Source organism: Colias eurytheme, chromosome 1 (assembly GCF_061535395.1).
Source record: "Colias eurytheme isolate Ceu_HAF_F1 chromosome 1, ilColEury1 Martin Lab GWU primary, whole genome shotgun sequence".
In the NCBI taxonomy this organism is placed as follows: domain Eukaryota; kingdom Metazoa; phylum Arthropoda; class Insecta; order Lepidoptera; family Pieridae; genus Colias; species Colias eurytheme.
Genome location: NC_142980.1, coordinates 9,724,082 through 9,744,821, shown reverse-complemented (window position 1 = coordinate 9,744,821; position 20,740 = coordinate 9,724,082). Strand labels below are relative to the sequence as shown.

Below are 20,740 nucleotides of genomic sequence, written 5' to 3'. Positions count from 1 at the left end.
TCGACTATTGTTACCGCACTCAGGAAGCGATTGTCATTTTTCGCTGTATTTCGTTTATCTATGTACATGACCTCATTAACGGCAGATGTTTAACTACGCTATGTAAATTCGGCCAACTAATACATAAAACATATTTCTATTCAATGTTCGTTTAGCTGTTCTCGGTAGGTACCTACTTAAAAGTTAAATTCTTACGAAACATTGCGCCCTAACAGTAAATTAGATAATATTGTCAGACCGACCTATCTCAATAGGCTTATAAGGCTTACCTTCTATAAATATTCATACAAAATATCAGAACCCACTATAAATAAAATTATTTATTTACCTTAATAAATTTATGTTACCTCCATTTTCTACTTATCTATTGCGAAGCCTATAATGGTTACACACAGTTCTATCTATACTTCACATGTCTATAAGGTGTTAACCAGCTTTAGGTCGTATTTTTATTTGTTCAAGTTCAAATAAGTGTTAGTTCATCGCACTCATTGCTTCTACTGACCTCGATTATGGCATTAGCGCTACGATGGCTATTTGTCAACTAGTACAGCCGTACAGTTACTTTGTAACCGCTAAGGGATCTGATCCAGGTGTCGTGTATCTGTTCCGCTTTCCACGATTATCTCTCTTGGAGTAATACGAGCTGAATGCCTTTAATCCATTCCTAACGACCACATGAATGCGTTACAATGGTCAAGAATAAGTCTTTGAAAGTTATATTTAATACATTTTGCATTATATATCACTATTGAGAAATTACACAGTGTACTCATGTAGTTAATATAATATAACTAGCGGTCCGCCCCGGCTTCGCCCGTGGTACATATGAAAAATAGATGTTGGCCGATTCTCAGACTTACCCGATATGCACGGAAAATTTCATCAGAATCGGTCCACCCGTTTCGGAGGAGTATGCAGACTAACATTGTGACACGAGAATTTTATATATAAGATGACGTATAACCCAGTTGCGTTCAGTCTATTACCATCTATTTCGCTCGTCACACTATTTCACATTAGGACACCGCTGCTAATTAAATTACTGCGACCTTTCTATTGAAGTCAATTGTCAGTCAGAACAAGCGGTACATTGAAGAACCTTTCCCATTTACCAGATTGCAAAATCAAACCACATAAAGGCACACTATATCTTCTATCACTAAATCGTGCGACCTGGCAATCAGCGGACAAATTGCTGGTTAGGATAATAAAAGACATCCAACAGTCATTGAATTGTTCATTGATTAATTAAGACGAACTGTGTTAGTGCGACGGCGGTAACGACTGCAAAGAACACGTTTTAAATAACATTTTCACGTTGTGTAGGAATTTGCATGACTCGAGAGAAACAACGGTTTGTAATAGCGAATAATTGGCCGCCGTTGGAAAATAATTATGTGCGTTTACTTTCCTTAACGTGGATGATATATTTTGTGGTATCTGGAGACAATGCGTCTGCGAACGCCGAGAACGCAGTGAAAGCGTTTGTGGTTTTATAATTTATTTGCATCTACAGATGCTTTTGTAAAAAATAGATTGTAATTTAATGTATACTGAAGCAGACAAATCTAATTGGATTGGTGTCTGGATTATAAAATAACGGTTAATACAGTAAGTCAAGTTAGTAAGTACTTAGGTAGGTACCTAGTTATTACCGATTTTTTTAATAAATATAATAATAATTTTATTAATAATTGATTGGTTATTTTATTCAATTTTATATTTGGTGCGATACGATAAATGCGACGAACACATTGCCATTATATTTTAAAGGCTTTTATGGTGACGACACAAGTGAATTGTATTTAGGTACAAGAATTTTCACGAAGTTTTTCGTACCAATCGATCACATTTTCGCGATTAACGAGGCCAGCGAAGCTGTTATTTGCACAAACCGGCGGCTATAATTTTCGGCTCCTTATCAGATGTTCGCGAGGTCAGATCGGAGCAGCAAAGGCGAGGCTTGTGTGCTTATTTTTAACGTTTTCACACTGTCAAGGGCACGCCTTGCAATTAGCGATATAAGTAGGCAGAGTTGTAGGCGAAATTCATTTCATGGTATGTTGATTGCGTATGCCGATGTGTTATAATTGATGAACATATATCCGATATGATTGATACTTTCTAAAGCATTTTTATATAATTATGTTTCTGTTTTTTGTCAAAAACGTATCCAGTTAATAATATTTATTTGAATTAATATACATATATGTAAAGAGGCAAATTACATTTTTTTAAATAATTATTTGAGTTTGAGATTCAATTAACTAGATCTCATAATAGCTTTATTTCACTAAATCAATACAAACTGACTCTATCGAAGGCAATGAATCGAAGGCATCGTATTTTCCTAAACTCATCTTGTTCTATCTATAAACAATCCATACTAATATTATAAATGCGAAAGTAACTCTGTCTGTCTGTCTGTTACTCAATCACGCCTTAACTTCTGAACCAATTTGCATGAAATTTGGTATAGAGATATTTTGATACCCAAGAAAGGACATAGGATAGGTTTTATACCGGAAATCCTACTGGAACGGGTTTTTCTTTGAAAACGCGGGCGAAGTCGCGGGCGGAAAGCTAGTGTTAAATAAACGGACTAGAGGTCCATTATACCGCAAGATTTGTGTCACATAAAAGTACGACAATCGAGACAGTCACGATCACTATTAAAGTGGCCCTCTTTCGCACTTTCCTATTACATATATACCATTATATATAACATATATATATGTCTATTGGAATACACATTAACCTTGAGAAGAAAGATGTGTCGAATTTATGATGACCATACAGTCAATGCACATAAATCAGTCAACCCAGTTCATGTTGTCTATAACGCGGTCAATGTAGAATGTGATGAAAACATGTTCTAATAATTAAAATATAGGTTCGACTGAATTAATACCATATTAAAAAATGACAATAATTTTTAATTCCAGGCCTGAATATGATACTTATAAGGGTAAAGCAGACCGAGGCTCTGTTCTGACCTACATATTAAAAAGTATTCAAGTCCAAATTAATTAGTATCTGACAGAAAAAATTTATTTGACTCATACCTTAATTGTCGTGTGTATCATATAACATGCATTTATTGTTTTTTTTAAACTAAAGAATGGATAGAGATATAGAATATAGATATACAGATTTGCTAGTCAATCTGCGCGAACCTATCGCGACTCGCAAATTCACGCGGTTACAGTAACTTTTACACCTTCACTGCAACGCGTTGTTATGAAACATACGTAACACGAACTTAAACCAGATTACCATGTTGCAAATGCAATATCTGCCGATCTTACCAAATCTCTCTGTATTTGGTAAGAACAAAGTCCACAGCCACACAGCTATCGCCGTACCAATGACCTCAAAATGTTAAAAGTTAAACTGTGATTTAATTTAACTATAACTTTTTATATTCGCTGTTTTTGTCACAATGTATTGAACATAGGAAGTTATTACTTGGCAGTCGTAAAAAAGCTAAAGTATTGCTCATAATGAACTCTTGTTGGCGAAGGTCATCGCAAAATTTTCGTCATTATATTGAAAGATTATGTTTCTCGACATATTTTATACAACCTTTCCAATCTCATTATATCAAGGAGATAAATAAATATGTAATGAACTTACCCTTGTGTTTGTTTAAAACAAGTTTGATTTTCGTAGAAACAACGTTATTCCAATTAATGATTTCTCTTAAAGAGAAAAATATATTAATATTATATTCCTCATTAAAAATGAATAATACAAATGTGATAAAAAATGTTTGAAACATATAATGTAAAGTTTTTGTTTCTATAGCATATGTTTCATAAACTCGTCCTGAGTGCTCGATATCGTCTTAACAACATCCCGTTCTCACGGTCTGATCCAAATGACTTTCGTTTTTTATCCATTTATACTTTTTGCTCAAATAATTACTCCATATTGGAAATTCACGCTACCAATTCTCTCCTCGTTCAAAGATTACTTGAGTTGTTTTTTTTTTGTCTTTTGTTTATACAATAGATGCCCATTACTAGTTAATCCATTTGTTTTCTAACTGGCTTAATAGATAACCTTTCGGACTCGGAGAACACGGCCGAACGCTGCTTACATAAATTATTATCTATTGTCTTGCTCTTAAAATATGGAGTATGAATCTAATTGCAAGAGAATAAATTAGGTCATAACGATTTTCTACAGTCAATTAAAGTTATTCAAAGAGCGCCCAAGCAGAAACAGACAGACTCACTTCAATATTTATAATTTGCGAAATTCCCCTCCTCATAAATCCAGCTCATTCGATCTCAGAGCTAACCTCAATACCCATAATTATTATTGTTATAAATTTCCAATATTTATGTGGTAGTAAAATAAACAACGAAATTGTAAATCGTTCATTTTTAATTGCAAAAACATTCACGGATACTTAAACATTATTCGACATTATTAAAAACGTTTTGATAGAGAAAGTTTTACTTATATTATGTAAATTGTAAATATTATACATGGTATCATCATTAGGTATATTATATAACATAGTCAAAAATAAATTCAAATAATTATAACTAATTTATGCGTATAGTAATTAGTATATATTATTAAAATATGCAAACTAGACATTATGTTTACCATAAAACGTCAACATAATATTGTATGAGTTGATGCCATAATTTAATTTACGAGATTTTACTCCGATAAAGAGTGTAGTTTACTTTCGCACTTCTAATGTCAGTACCTATGTATGCTTATTAACTAACTAATTCAGATACAAGGGTAAAAATTAAATAGGTTAATATGTAATAACAATAATTACCTTGGATGCAAATACGCAATGCTCGGTGATAAGGTTACTTAACCGTTAATAAAGACATAAGTAACAGGTACCTACTGCATTGGTCGATAAATATTTTCAATACTTTTATCGATACAGATCTGTCACTTATCGATACAAATGTAGAGATAATAGGTACAGAGTACTGGATTGACTTGAAAATTTTGTATCTGATTGAACGTGGCCCGACCTTCAGAACTGGTGATCGTTTTCATTTTTATTGTGAAATCCTATATGGAAGGTTGTCGCCTGTCGGACACAAATTTTAACGGAATATTTTAAACCTTTTCAATATTCTTGGCACCCACATTTCTGACTCACTAGCATCTGTCACTTATTAAACTTACCTACTATCGAAATACAGCCTCAATAACATTAAATAATTTGGAAAATCCAAAAGTGCACGCCTCATATTTTTTTTTTTAATAAATAGATATTTATTAATTATTATTTTTGTTTATTTGATAACAATTAAACCACATCGAATCAGACCCTGAAAAATGAAAGGGTTCTATTCCTGAGCATACTCAAGCGTAAGAGAAAAAAAAAGACTCGATTAGTAAAGTATTTCGGTCGCTATCGTGTTAACAAGAAAAAGGATCCGCACATACAGACACACGGACGTCCAAGACAGAACTTTTTTAAACTGTTTTTTAACTAGTTTAAATAACAAAAATGACATCAAAAATATCATGAATGTTAAAAATAGTGTTTTTTCTTAATATGTGTGTGTATGTATTATCTTACAAGTGCAATGTATGATACATAAAGACATTTTAAGTTTGAAAAACCGGCCAAGTGCGAGTCGGGCTCGCGCACAAAGGGTTCCGTAGCAGCAAATATAATAAATTACAGTTAAATCAACCTATCTCAAAAACTATAAGAGATACTTTGATCAAACCAAAAATCGTTGAAAGAGTTAATTAGCATGCATCACCTCTATTTTTTTTAGAATTTTATACCCCGTAGTTATAAAAATAGAGGGGGGGGGGACATACTTTTTACGACTTTGAGAGCTGATATCTCAAAAACCGTTCACTTTAAGAAAAATGTTTTTTAGAAAACTTTATATCATTTTAAAAGACCTTTCCATTGATACCCCACACGGGTATGTACATCGAAAAAAAAAATTTCATCCCTCAGTTACATGTATGGGGGGCCCCACCCCCAATTCTTTTTTTTACTATTTAGTGTCATATTTTTGTAGCGGTTCATACAACACATATTCCCATCAAATTTCATCACTGTAGTACTTATAGTTTCCGAGTAAATCGGCTGTGACAGACGGACAGACGGACAGACGGACAGACGGACATGACGAAACTATAAGGGTTCCGTTTTTGCCATTTTGGCTACGGAACCCTAAAAATCAGATGTTTTGCGCGAAGTGACAGTAGTACCCACCTCAACGCTTCGCTTATGAGGCGTGCAAAAAATAAATTTTATTGATTACTGTAGGCAGAGTAAGATTTCACGATAAAAACCACTCGACACGTATATAGATATCCTAGAATTATCCTGTGAGTACCAGGAGTCCAGAAGGACTAGGAGCCTTGTTATAGAGTCTGGCATTGCGGCGCGTAACACAAATACGGCGTGAAGGGAGGGTCACGCTGGAGGTCAGTACCTGTTCGCGGGAATTAAATAAAAAGTGTGACAGGTTGTGTACAGGATGTCCATGAGCGTGCATCTGTAGAGCATGTGTGAATGACATTTGGGTCCTGTCTCATTAAGGTCCTGAGTCCTGACTCGTAATATAACCTTTCCTAATAACAACACAGTCTATGTACAATGTACATATAATCGCAAAGCCTTATTTTGATATGAATTCCGTATTTGAAACTTTCCACTTACACAATTTTATAATTCTTCATTCGAATGTGCTTACCGTTTTCAACTGATGTTTCTATATTCAATTTGAATAAACACAATATATAGAAAAGAATTACCTGTTTTATCCCATAATTTAATACTCCAGATCGATCTCAAAGAACCTTAATCCCCCTCTTAACTGGTTGAACTATAAGAATTTATACGTTAACGAGCGATTAAACGTGACCTTGATAAACAAACGCTGCTGGAAAACATCCGCAATAACTAGTCGCGGATGGGCCGCGAATACAATTCAATATTTAATTAATAAATTCTAAAGGGACTTTATTTCTCCAAAAAGTATTGTATGAAAGATGAATAAACTTAACATTTCGCTCTTTTAAACATCATTTGAAAAGATGAATAAACATCATCTGAATTTACTATCACAATAAGATCATAATAATATATACATATAATACTGTAATAATGGCTTGTTCGCAGAATTTTCAAAAAGACTATCTAAATAGTACCTAAACATTCACGTTACAGCATTCCATTCTAATTTTTATTTAAAAACAATATTATAATGCCGATTCATAATATTATTGTAGGACACGTGCACGTTTACAATACAATACTTTCAATAATTACCCATAGTAGAGACTATAGGCACCTATATATAGTCCCCGTCAAGGGGGGACGCCCTTGTGCATGTCGCTGCCAGGGTGAACCTTCAGTTCACCCCCGCGTCCGCGTTAAAATGTAGAAGCCCTTCTGGCTAACATTGAGAGACACCACACAAAAAAAAAACCTATATATATTTTAAAGTCTGTACTAAGTTAACATTAAATACATATTATATGCAAACCATTTATATATTGGTACAGGTGAAAATTGTTGTATTATCCAACACAATGTTATTGTGTAAAAATAAATGTTAAGACAATTGCAGAGAAAAATACACAATTTATGTAGTTGTTACATTACTCATAACATAATAATGAAACTATAATCATATAAAATGCATAGCGTGATTTTCTCGTACCTTACGACTAAAAAATGATATTGAAACATGTTTCTCAGTTTGTTGTTAAGTATTTGATTAGGTATCAGTTGCATCAAACGTTTTATCACAATTGGATTATAGGAAGTTAAGAAATGCCAGGTTAGGTTAGAACATTCATAACGAAAGAGGTAAAGAGCAAAATTTGCCGCTGTGGTACCATTTCCTTGTAATAGCTTCGATATTTCTAATTTTATATTGTTTATATCCTAGTATCAGTCAAAAGATTTGGTTCACCTTTTTTAAATCCTTATCACATTAATTTAGTAAAAATAAAATCTTTATTAGATAGGTACCTGAAAGATAGTTATAATGGGTTCAGTTTAGAATGAAAAATGATTTATGATTTTTAGTCTATAATTGATATTTATTAAAACCTGTTATTATGAATAATTTTCAGTTAATCACATTAACCGCAAATTATATATTTTTAAAAGCGGTGTCGATTAAAGCTTTGCATAAAATCGTGTCTTGTTTTAAAACAGCATATAAAATTAAAAGATTGATTTCGAAAGGTAGTCAAAAGGGCAGCCGCTGTACGATCGCGGACACGGCCTATATTTTCGAAAGTATATACCTATATACATAGTACCCAGTAGGCATGTTTGTGTAAATGAACATTCTCCTTAAACTTATTTCACAATGTAATCGTTGAAATTATTTCATTGTGCAGTTCGAACAATGCATTTATCAGATTTTCTTCCTACTTCCAAGTTCTATTACATTTACTTTTACGTTTATCTAAACTAATTTGTTCTAAAACCTGACATACAATTAAAGAAAAAAATTAAAACATGCATGTTTTCTTATGATGAGGATACATCTCATACATGATTAAAGTGATTAAACATTCCAACTAGATGAGAAAAACTGAATGATTCATATTATATCCTACTACTAATAAAAAGGCGAAAGTTTGTAAGTATGGATGTATGGATGTTTGTTACTCTTTCACGTAAAAACTACTGAATGGATTTGAATGAAACTTTACCACAATATAGCTTATACATCAGAATAACACATAGGATAGGTTTTATCCCGGAAATCCCACGGGAACGGGAACTATGCGGGTTTTTCTTTGAAAACGCCGGCGAAGCCGCGGGTGGAAAGCTAGTCTTATAATATATATAAATCTCGTGTCACAATGTTTGTCCTCAATGGACTCCTAAACCACTTAACCGATTATAATAAAAATCGCACACCATGTGCAGTTCGATCCAACTTGAGAGATAGGATAGTTTAAACATGTAGGTTATAGGTACCACGGGCGAAGCCGGGGCGGACCACTAGTATTTGTATAAATACTAGAGGAAGTAAGTGCAATCTGCACTCATTTATTTCACTAAACAAACAATCCCGTCTGCCATTAGCGATTATTAAAATAAAAAAAAGAGTTGGTTGTGCTATACAAATAGTCTTCCTCGCTTGGCATTAAACTGAGAAATCATAACCTAGCCTAAACCACCCGGAAATGTTTGCATTTACAAGATTTACACACTGTTAACACAAATAAATTATTAATATCACATATTGCAATGCTGATACGCTTCAACTAGGACCGTTATCGGCCCGCATCGGTCCACTGCATCTGTGCAAGATGAACATAATATCTTTAAAAAAAACAATGTTTCAATAATTAATATCCACTGAGCGCATACATCCGGTATAACTTATAAGTAAATATGAAAAAAAATATTATCCGATGATGCCTGTAGTTTGTTCGCGATAAGATTAAATTTTCTGGTAGGTACTTAAAAGGTCCTACACTGAATTCAGAAATAATGAACATTTAAAAAGATGTATATCTATTGTATAGTACTAAAAGTTTACAAGAGTTTATTTTAATTTAAATAATACATTTGAGTTAATGTTTTAAGTCCTTTGTATTTTTAGAATAAACTAAAACATATTATTATAATGATTTAATTAAGGTTGTGTCACTCAGTCAACGCGTATCGAGTAACAGACAAGCGGTTCGTTTCCGCTACGCATCCGCCAATGCCAAAAGTAATTGAAAAATAATTTAAAATATCTAGTAGGTAAAATAAACCTTCCAATAAGGAAACAATGATCAACTTATTATTATATAACAAAGCATGTGCTGTTACGTGATAAATGTTTGTGTTCGGTACTTTGTGGTATGACGATAGATGGCGATAGCGAATATGGTGGAAGGACGAAGAATTAAATGGGTGATTAAAATCATAATAATAAATTTCAGATCCTTAAAGGAATAAGGATATTTATTATATAAATTAAAATAATTATAATTTATATTTTATATTATGTGTATGTAGATATTTATGTAGTGTGATTACGGCCTTTTCGCCGCGTAAATTATGACGTTCGAAAGGTCATCCTTAAAGGATCAAAGGACGATTTATTGCGTATCCTTGGTACTAGGAGTCCATAGTACTGCAAGAGGTTTAAAGTTCGATGCAGGTGATGTTGTGGGTGGTTGGGAGTGTGGGGAGCGGAGGTGTAAACTGCAATCACAACAAACTCAGTGCATCTATCGCGCGCTTTCTATTTAGCCGGTATGATCGAGAGCGATACAACAGTATGGTCGTTCGTCATTGAAAACTGGGGTGAGGCAAAGGGTGTAGTACCTCCCAACTCCACATGAGGATGGCGGGAACACAGTCAGGATACAAGAGATACCTAAATAATTATCCTTAAATTAAGTTTACTGAATCGAACTGGATTTTATTTGCTTGCACAGTAATCACATTAATGCATTTTAATTTACAGATTAATTCGGCTTATACATACATATATTTTCTTCTGTCAGGCTTTGTCGCGTATCAACGGGTATATTGAGTGCGCATTTCAACGGTCACTATCAAATTAATCCGACTTTTTCGTTACCAATAAAAAGCTTTTATAATAACTAATATTGAATTACCAGTTTAATCACTTTCAGTTTTAATTATGAATGCATATATGTGATAAATATTTATGAGCATAACAGGTCGAGGAAATAAATTTATATAAGGACTTTAGCTAAAATAAATAAAAAGGGGTCTATTGAACATGAATAGACTATTTTCATTTTACTGATTTTTTAATAAAAAATCGTAATTTCATACAATACATACAGACTTTAATCCGAAATGCTTCTGATCTCAATAGTTTTTTTTTATCTTTTTTAACACCAGGATGTTTCAAATTTTTTTACCTATAACATACGTAACAAAACAATAAAATAGAAGAATAATGTTACATTGTATAATGTTTCTTCCGTTTATATTTCATTGACATTTATCATTTTATTTATCACACAGTTGGATTAAATAATAATTGGTTATAGTCTATTCTCTCTCGTTTGATATTGATTAAATTTCACCTATCAATTTATGGCTATATGCATAAAATTAAATTAGATTACAGAGACGGAGCGGTCACCTATCAATCAGATAATGGTAGCACGCGACCGTGGTGACGTCATGTGACGTCACGGTCGCAGTGAAAGTAACAACTGATCTATAAGTTCGGTCTTCCACTTTCCTCAGTGCAATTTGATTGTCATTCCAATTCGATCCTCGTATACGATTTCGCTCTGAACGTGCCGCTCACTCGAATCGACCATTTCCAAGCTGCACAGATAAAAAATATGTTTCCCCATTTTCCCAACATTTTACATTCATACATGTCATCATGTCATGAAATCAAATTATGTTTTGTACATTAATCGAAATAAGGCAGTTTCATATTGATTCATTTCAGCATCTTAGTGTCTCAAGGTCGATTATTGAGACGGTTGATTTCTACGTAATCATAACCGAGGTTTAATTAAGGTAACACTTCCTGTAGACAAGTTCGTAGGAAGGAAACGTAATTGTGTTAAGTATGTCTTAAATTAAATATGATACAAGGTCTTTTTTTGGACTTCGTTTTTTATAATAGCATTTTATCGAACTGTTTAGGACTTTTTTGAGTCGCACTCTACAATTCAATTCAATTGTCTAACTTCTTTATATTTACTTCTAGTTTTAAATCATTACAGAAGTTCACACATAAGATAGTAAAGTAAATAATTTATTATTTTATTTTTATTTGACTAGATTTGTGATCAATGTTACGAGTATTATGTTTACTAATGTTGTTAGTGTTGTTCAAATGAGCGAATTGTTATTAAATACTCGAAGTGGTTATGCGATTAGATCTTTATGTTGATAGAAAAATATTCTTCGTCCATTAACAGCCATCATGTTGTTTATTACAATTTTTATGTTAAAATTCTCTTCACATTGGCATATGTTTTTGAATTTGGATGTGCACTTATAATTTGGCACCTTCCCAAATGAACGTTTCTATTTTAATGTTTAGAGGTATAGCTAAAAGAAACTCAGATAATCCGCTTTTTGTGCATCGATTTTAAAGCAATAGTCAAAATATTTACACAGAAGATCAAAGGTCACTACAAATCGCTGTCCGTCGTTTAGAACGGATGGTAACAAAGGATATGAAATGATAGATTTAAATAAGGTAGTACGTTTGTAACGGTCGCGCGTCGGTTATATAACGGCCGACCATGCAAATCATTTTACCGACTCCGACTTCGATCTAGCAATTTCAACACAACGAAATGCCAGTTTAGCGGCACTTTATGTAATTGTTAATACAACAAACACTCAGCTGGGCAAATCGAACAATCAGATGTTAATGCTCGCGGGTGGTAAGATTCAAACAACTCTAAAGTTATACAAATAATATCGTAAATATTATTATCTAGGTATACGATCTCCAGTCGTATATAAATTTCAAGCTTATGGTTTAGGTAAGACGAGAATTGTGTCGTAGTAGAGTAAATAGGTACCTACATTACACAGCGTGCACAACATTACAGAATCAATTTATTTACATGTATAATTCATTACACGTAGATACCATAAAATATTACTAAACCATCTCCAACTGTCCTTTAGTTTAATTTAAGATCCAATCGAATGTTCATTCATAATTTATTTCTAGTAATTAGAACGACTATAAATCAACTGTCTTCCGCGTTAAGCTTGCGACATTTTGAGGTCTGGACAATTCGATCTAAGCAGAATCTTATTAGCCTTTAGCGAAACCTCACAAGCCCTCTCGCCGGCGGTTTCAAATATCGCTTCATTATTCTTCATTTTATGTTAACGTTGGTTATTACTGCAACTTCGATCGAGCGGAATAAACATCATTATATTATTTAAATGTAAATATCCACATTAATTTCTATACAGATTTAAGTAGTGTCATGGTCCAAACATAGGTACATACTAGCAAAACATCGACCTGAGACAGAGGGACTTTCTTATTATTAGTAATATTATGTGGAAACGAGGTTTAAATTATTAAAAGTTAAGTAGCTTGTTACAAATACTAAAACTGGTTTAGGGTAAATAAGACTTTAATTATAATTTATAATGCGATGAAAACATTTCAAATTCAACAGTATGCTTATCTTTATTCATCTCCAGTCAAAGATTAATCATTAAAGAGTTTATCTCACATAACTTAAGGCGTTGCAAAACAAATCTAACCAGTTTACGAACATTAGCACCGTAGAGCTAATTTTATTTACTGAAGCTGTTGAAATGTTTGGCATTCACAAGTCTCGAAAGATATTACTTAAAAGTAAAACTGTGTGATTGCTAAAGAAATATATTTCTTATTTGAATACGATTAACGAATGTTATTGTTTGAATTTAATAAGTTCGTAGAACACGTATTATGACATCTAATGTTGCTTATAAAACGTAATGAATTCATGATACAATGTCGTGTTACTAATGATGTTTTAATGAACTTGCGTTTAATTCGTTATCATAATAGTTTTATAAATTTAACACTAATGAATAGGTAGAGTCACTGAATATACCATACAAACAGTAGATATAAATTAGATACTAACCTATCCAGCAGATACAAATATTTAGGAACGGATTATTGGCGATGACCAACTCGATATAAAAAGTAACTTATGACTATATAATATATATATAAGTAGAGTAGATGACTGACTCTACATCGAAAAACCTTACAATAAAATAATTAATTTTCTATTTTTTTAAACTTTGCCTTACACGTACGATCGAGATACGGCTACTAAAATAAAACATGTAATGATTAAAAAAAGACGCACCAAAAATATATTATTACAACCTTTGAAATTAGTAGGTAATTATCTATAACACTTTTTAGTTTAAATATTAAAAATGTTAATGAAGAACTCCAATAAATTGATATCAAGTTACTCATCATACGTTACAGTTTGATAAACTTTATCAAAACGAGTTCACTAAAATACCGTCAAGGGAGGAAAGCAGGAAGCATTTACGGAATCAAAATGGTTTCCGGTTTAGTTGTTAATTAGATTCGATACAATTCACAGACCGGTTCAAATGATGGATGAGTAAGAAAGAGTTACGCATAGGAAACGTGATTCATGGTTTTGCTAGTATTGACGATCAGCTTCTTAGAAACAATTATTATTAGAGTATTTTTTAAGGTAAATTTCATACTCCTTTAGTACCTAGTTAAGGTCTACGCAGAAGAACTGCATGAGGTAAACCGTAAAGTACGTTTTAAGAAGCATTAATTTTACTCTTTCTTAATAACTATCTGATACAATTCATATTGAATAGCTTTACCGTTACGTATAAAATATATATTAATAAATAATCTAAATTCTAAATCATATCAGTTTTTTTTTTCATTGATAAAATGTTAGTGACGTTGTTTAATTTTAGTTATTAGTTATGTTTATTGGTATTTGACGTGTTGGTTTATTGATTCATGTTTATTATTAGGTACAATTAAATATTTGACCTACTTGAACAAGATTGAAAAATAGATGATTATTTTAAAATTATTTTTTGATGACTCAAAATATTTAAGCGTTTTATTAAAGTCAAATTAATACATCAATTCAAACGAATTAATATGTAATAAATGATATAAAGTACTGCGCATCGCAAACAATAAAATACTTAATAATATATCATCAATTTATCGGAACAAGGAAGATCACATTATTTATAAGCACATTACAGTCAACCTTCATCTTATAGTTGCCATGTTTACAATACCTATAAATTGAACAAAAACAAAAATTGTGTAATGGCAAACGGTTACCCAACTATTAGGATTATCTCTCTATCAAAGAAATAACTAACATGTCCAATGTTAAGTATATGTATATGTTTATATCTTCCCACCACCCATGCTGGTCACGAGATTTGACTTCAAGTCTTATTTATAAAACAATATTTTTAGCTTGAAGGGATTACAGTTTGAATCGTCTGCTATCCTCTTAATTAGGGAACTTTCGTATCGCATACAAAAAATATTCATTTCGAAGAGCGAGGACGCAAAAAGGGCAGCAAAGCGGATTGGCCACTTGGCTGGATGTTAAAAATATAGGTGGTATAAACTATAAACAAAGAAACGTGTTTTATCTATGTCTTTTTCACGTACGCACCGATATGCGTATATTGCCTTCGTTTTGGTTTTATCGGATTATAGGCATTATGTTAAAAGAGTAAATATATGTTTTAAAAAATACGTTTATGTGTCAATTATTCCTCGGTATCTATAAAAAAAACAATGATCATGTATGCAAAATTGTTTGTATATTTTGTTCTGATATTTAAAAAGTATCATTTAAAGCAAGATAGTCGCGAACGTCAGTCATATAAATAAAACTACGATGTAAGCTTGGCTGATCTCTGAGTAATTATAGAAATATGTCACTAACGGAGAGCAGACAAGATCAAATCTATTCAAAGACCACATTTCGTAGTCGTTAGCTGCGTTTTAATAAGAAATTTTAATAATAGCTTTTATCGACGATTCAATTCACATCTTGTTGCACAAAGAGACCGTTACGCCTAAGACCGGGACCTTTGTACATATATTGTTTTATAAATATAGAAAAATAAAACAATATTGCGTACCGACACATACCTATTATATAAATTTTGCGATGCATGAGCATCTACTTTCGTAGTACATATTTTAAATTACTACAATAGTAATATTTTGTATCGTAAACTGTTGTTTACAATTCTATGACAATAGAATAACATTGTATTATTTACTTGAGCTATTTTGCAATTTACACAACATTTGCTGTATCGACTAGATGCAGTACTATTCTAAGAAGCAAATACTACTTACTCATTGAAATCATCAATTTAGTAATGCTATGCGATTTGCTAATCAACACAGGAAATATCAATTCATAATACAGAAGGACCAGATATGTAACTTGGCTCTTTCTATTGCATTTCGTAAAGCTCTAAAACTTGTCTAAACAGCAAAAACATTTATGTTTCTTTTTGTTCTAGAACGTTCAGTGGCGGCAGTAGCAAAGAAAGTGTTGGTAATGCGTCGTCGTCCCACGAAGATGATGGTGGGGACACCATGAACCGGGAGAACGTCACCAACAAGATCGCGGCTGGTATGGACCGTTGGCAAAATACGATCGAAGATATGATCAATTTACGTTCTTCTAATAATCACGCTTTTAAAGACAACTATTGGGTGAGTGGCTGTTGTTTGTTGTATGTTAAGTAAAAGATTGTATCGTTGTGTTTGCAGTGAGATGTTCATTCTTTAGATTAGATAAAATGGAAGATAACGAAATTCGTTAATGTTTTAATTTTAAATGTAAATAAATACTTACGTATTATCACTTATATTATATCTAAGTAAGGGAATTCCAACATAACAAAGCGATATAACAACCATATATTTCTTATAGAGAAACATAATAATCGAGTGTAGTGAGTGCAGTAATAGCAAGCATCACGTAAGAATCCAAAGAAAGCACAATCACTGTTAGACAAATATTACGTTTCAACATTTACATCATTTTATGATACATTGTCGACGTAATGTGAAAAACAATTATAATGATTGTTGTCGAGATTCCACGAAACGGTTCGCTAGAAGACAGTGAAAGTGTTTCGTAAATGGGCCAGTGGATTAAGTCAATCGAAAATATAATAAGTGAAAGGTATTCCCTATGGCATTAGATCATTTTTGTATTGAACGCACTCGCGCTGATAATGTCACATGGTCATGTCATACATACTTCAGCTATATGTAGCCGTTATTATTATTTATAAGTCGCTATATTCTTATTGGAATTGCAACTTCGTCATATCGTAGTAATTACATTGAATAAAAACTAAATATCATAACCGATATAGAATTGTAAATTATAGCTTCATTAAATAGGTAGGTAGGTATGTACCTATATATTATATTGTAATCATGAAGACAATGCTTTGAAACTTCGTTATCAATGACTGCAATCAGGTTTTCTCAATCGCAGTCTTTCTTTGTCTATATTAATAATATTGCAGTAATAAATACACATCGACCCGGTCATTGTAGACAAAGAGATTAATAAATTAAAAGTAATATGACTTTGTCTTGAAACGATTCTCGTTTTTATGAAATCTCAATTCAATCTGGGTTAATCTAGCTATAACCGTGAGATATTTTGATACATGGCTTATTGTATAGTATTTAGAACTAGACGCAACTGTTGATGTCGTGAAAATAATACGTAATATATTATTTAAAACTAGGTGGTATGGTTTTATATGGCATAATATGTTACATGCTCTTACACTTTATTGTGGTACATTGCTTTCAAACAAGACTTACAAAACAATTTCAGTAACTCTTTAGAAGTTATGATTTATTTTGTAACACTTATCATTAGCGATAACATTTATTATTGAATCATATTTTACCAATTAGAATTAAATTATTCGTAGCTCATTAAGTTTCAGTATTGAGTAACGTTATTATAATTAGTATTATGGTAGGTATAAAAATAGCTATCTGACCCAATTTACTTGGAAAAGAACTGTACTAAAATCAATCAAAATAAGTATATTTTTTTAAACGACTTTTCTTTTTAGTTATTATTAAGAAAAAAACATATTCACGTCCTTCTTCAAGATGTAATCTACCACTTTACCAATTTAGATTGTAATAGATATTTTAACTGGTTGTGCGCATAAAGGTATAGGTTATACAAATAGAAATACAGACATACTTTCATATTCATTATAATAGCATGGATAGATATGAACCGCTTAAATGGGTTATGCACCTACGCAAACAAATGTATATTAGGTATATTATTTCAAGCTATCTTATTAGAAACAGCAAAATGTACATTATAAGTTACCGAAATATTACTTTAAATAATGCTATTATATATAAAATATGGCTATGATGGTATCTTGTCATGAGCTCGGCCATTAACCGGTGAAAGTATATGATACAATCAAAATAATTGGAAATCAAAACGAATTCAGGAAAGTGGTAAGCATTATACGCAATTGTAGGTAGGTAAATTATGAACTTACATCTTTCACCCGCGACTTTTTCCGTGTTTTATGGGAGCTTTTAACGTCAACGTCTCCATTAAATAGGTTCGCATGTCATGTCCTACTTTTCTATGAGAGCCTCCTCTAAATAAATCAAGGTAGTACGAAGATAATTTTTGAAGTGAAAACTTCTTTAGCGGCGTTGGGTATAAAATCTTAAACTCGCGTCAGGACACGTGGCCTGATCGAAAAAGCGTAAGACGGATTTTTTTTAGCCCTTAGGTATATTCCATGCGTAAGACGGATATACCATTCCAAAATATCAAACATGCTGAACGTTAATAATCAAGTTTTCACTTCTGCCGGCACTCCCGGAGTGCAACTCGTCTTTTTTTTAGTATTTTGTGTTGTCTTATAAAAGTGAAGTGACTAGTTACAATTGAATATTTCGAAAATAAATAATATGTCAATAACAGTATCGTCAATATATGAACATGAAGAGTGAACGCCTTATTATAGTCTTTTTTTTAATAGGTATGTTCGCTTTGGAACAATGAATAACGAATTAATGTAGATTTTCTATTAATAATAAACATCCAATAAAAATACCTGAAATAGATACTTATTTTTTATAAATATAATTTATGTATAATGCGGTTGGGAAAACTCGAAAATAGTGTAGACCAATACTTTCGTTTTGCGAAAGATAATTTTGCTGAATAATATAATTAATTTTATTTCTCACGTTACATTCAGTTCACAAAGTATACATTATTATTTAATTGAAATAGAGTCGGAAGTGTTGTATAATTATGACATTAATATTTAATAGGTCTCGTATAAAAGAAAGCGTGTTTTAAATACTAAGTAAACAGGTAACGTTTTTAATTGAAATCTAAGCTGGATAGAAAAAGTAGAAATCTCGTTCCGACTGCCTGCACTTGCTTTTCAGATCAGCTTGATTTTGCTCTATTAAATCGTGATTTACTTGTACTGTTATGAAACAATATTACAAAGACATTAATGTTTTGGCGACGGCTGCCCCTAAATATTAATCGGATACATACGAATGGTATTATCATCGTATTGTAAAACGCAAAAATAAAGTTTTATAAATTATAAAAATATTCGTAAATATTGTATATTATCTAATAAATTATCTAAATGATCCTAACAGCACCAACACGTTTGACATTTATAATAAAATTCGAAGGCATATGTCGAAAATCATCAAAACATTTTCTACTTCATAAGCAGGAAATCGTATCCATTGTTGCAATTGCAAATTACACGTCCACTACTTACCGCCTTATTATATGTTATGTAACGGCTCTTGCCTCCAAATGCTTCAGGCATCGTCGATCAAAGTGACATCGTTAAAACTAAGTATAACTTAGTTAACCTATGATTCACAAGTCATCAATTTAAGTAGGTGCATAGTCAGGTTTTTACCCGATCTACTAATTAATATAATAGCCTACTATTCTTTACTCATAATTCATTAAAAAATCAAACGAAAGTAGCAACAGAACAATGGATTATTAATTTAGCATTCGTAGAGAAAATAACCGTGATGTTATCTATTTTATGAATGATTTGGCCTCATCAATAATGATCTGAATATTAATTCGTGAATTCAATTGAACTAGCTGCAGACTTTGAAGGATAGTCATTTGTTTTATTTTGCTGATTGGGTAATTTTTTCATATTTAGTTTTGGACAAGTTAAAACCGAAACCTTTTTCAATTATTAATGATAGATATTATGAGTTGTGACCCGTTTGAGCGCACTATAATGCAGCCTATTGCACTAAAATAGTATTGTTCGTATGAACATGTTCGCTATTGTTAGAATTATCTTTCATTGTGGTAATATACCGTAACAATATCTTTTGAATGTAATTTAGTATCTGTTCTGGAATTTGTTTAAAATACCTAAGTTAATTCAGTTTGTTTGAAACATGATGTTTGAGAACTTCCTTCCAATAAGTAATGCAACTGCAGTCTGCACCAAAGGTGTTGTAAAACATAGATAAAATTTGTTACACGGAACCTTGTGTTGGTAGTGTTGTGAAAACGGGTCGGCAAACGTTAATTTAGATTTTAAATTGATTCTAGTAGACATTTCGGTTAATCGGTTAGCTTTAAAAGCTCAACAGAAATCTCGATGTAAATTAATTTAAACATAGTTTTACACATTTAACTTACCTACAAATTTTAAGCACCAACAAATTACAAAGGCCTGCAAATCCTTTAAATAAGAAACTATACGTAATTCAATAATAAATATTATAATTAATTAGTTTAAAGAATGTATTTTGTAATCGTATTTTCAAAATCATAAATGCCTCGGCGCTTCCTCGCGAACGGAAACACGCGCCATCATCACTATTCAACACGTTTTACTCGAAATCGACGCAATCAATCCAAGTACATTGAACAATAGACTTTATGTATTGAATAAATAAAACCTTATATTATGTGAGACATCCCTGGAGTGAAGAAAGTCTACATACTTCTACCTATACGAAATGTAGATTGACGAAGGTAATCTTCAATAATTATTTAACTATAAAATTAATATAAGTTTACATGTTAAATATTTGTTTCACAAGATTCAATGATCATTAAGGACCAAACAATTGTAATAAAAGTGTCAAGGAAGAGGAGGAGGATATTTTATTTTGTTATCATAGGAGTT

At 32.0% G+C, this 20,740-nt stretch overlaps 1 protein-coding gene across 1 annotated transcript in view; it reads left to right on the top strand.

Annotated features, from left to right (window-relative positions):
- The window catches only part of Nost (Nostrin), a 36,856-nt gene that overhangs the window by 8,744 nt on the left and 7,372 nt on the right, over positions 1-20,740 (top strand). Inside the window, exon 2 of the mRNA XM_090103902.1 lies at positions 16,037-16,232. Coding sequence (XP_089960028.1) covers positions 16,113-16,232 — 120 coding nt within the window. The 5' untranslated portion in view covers positions 16,037-16,112. The remainder of the gene's footprint in view (positions 1-16,036; positions 16,233-20,740) is intronic.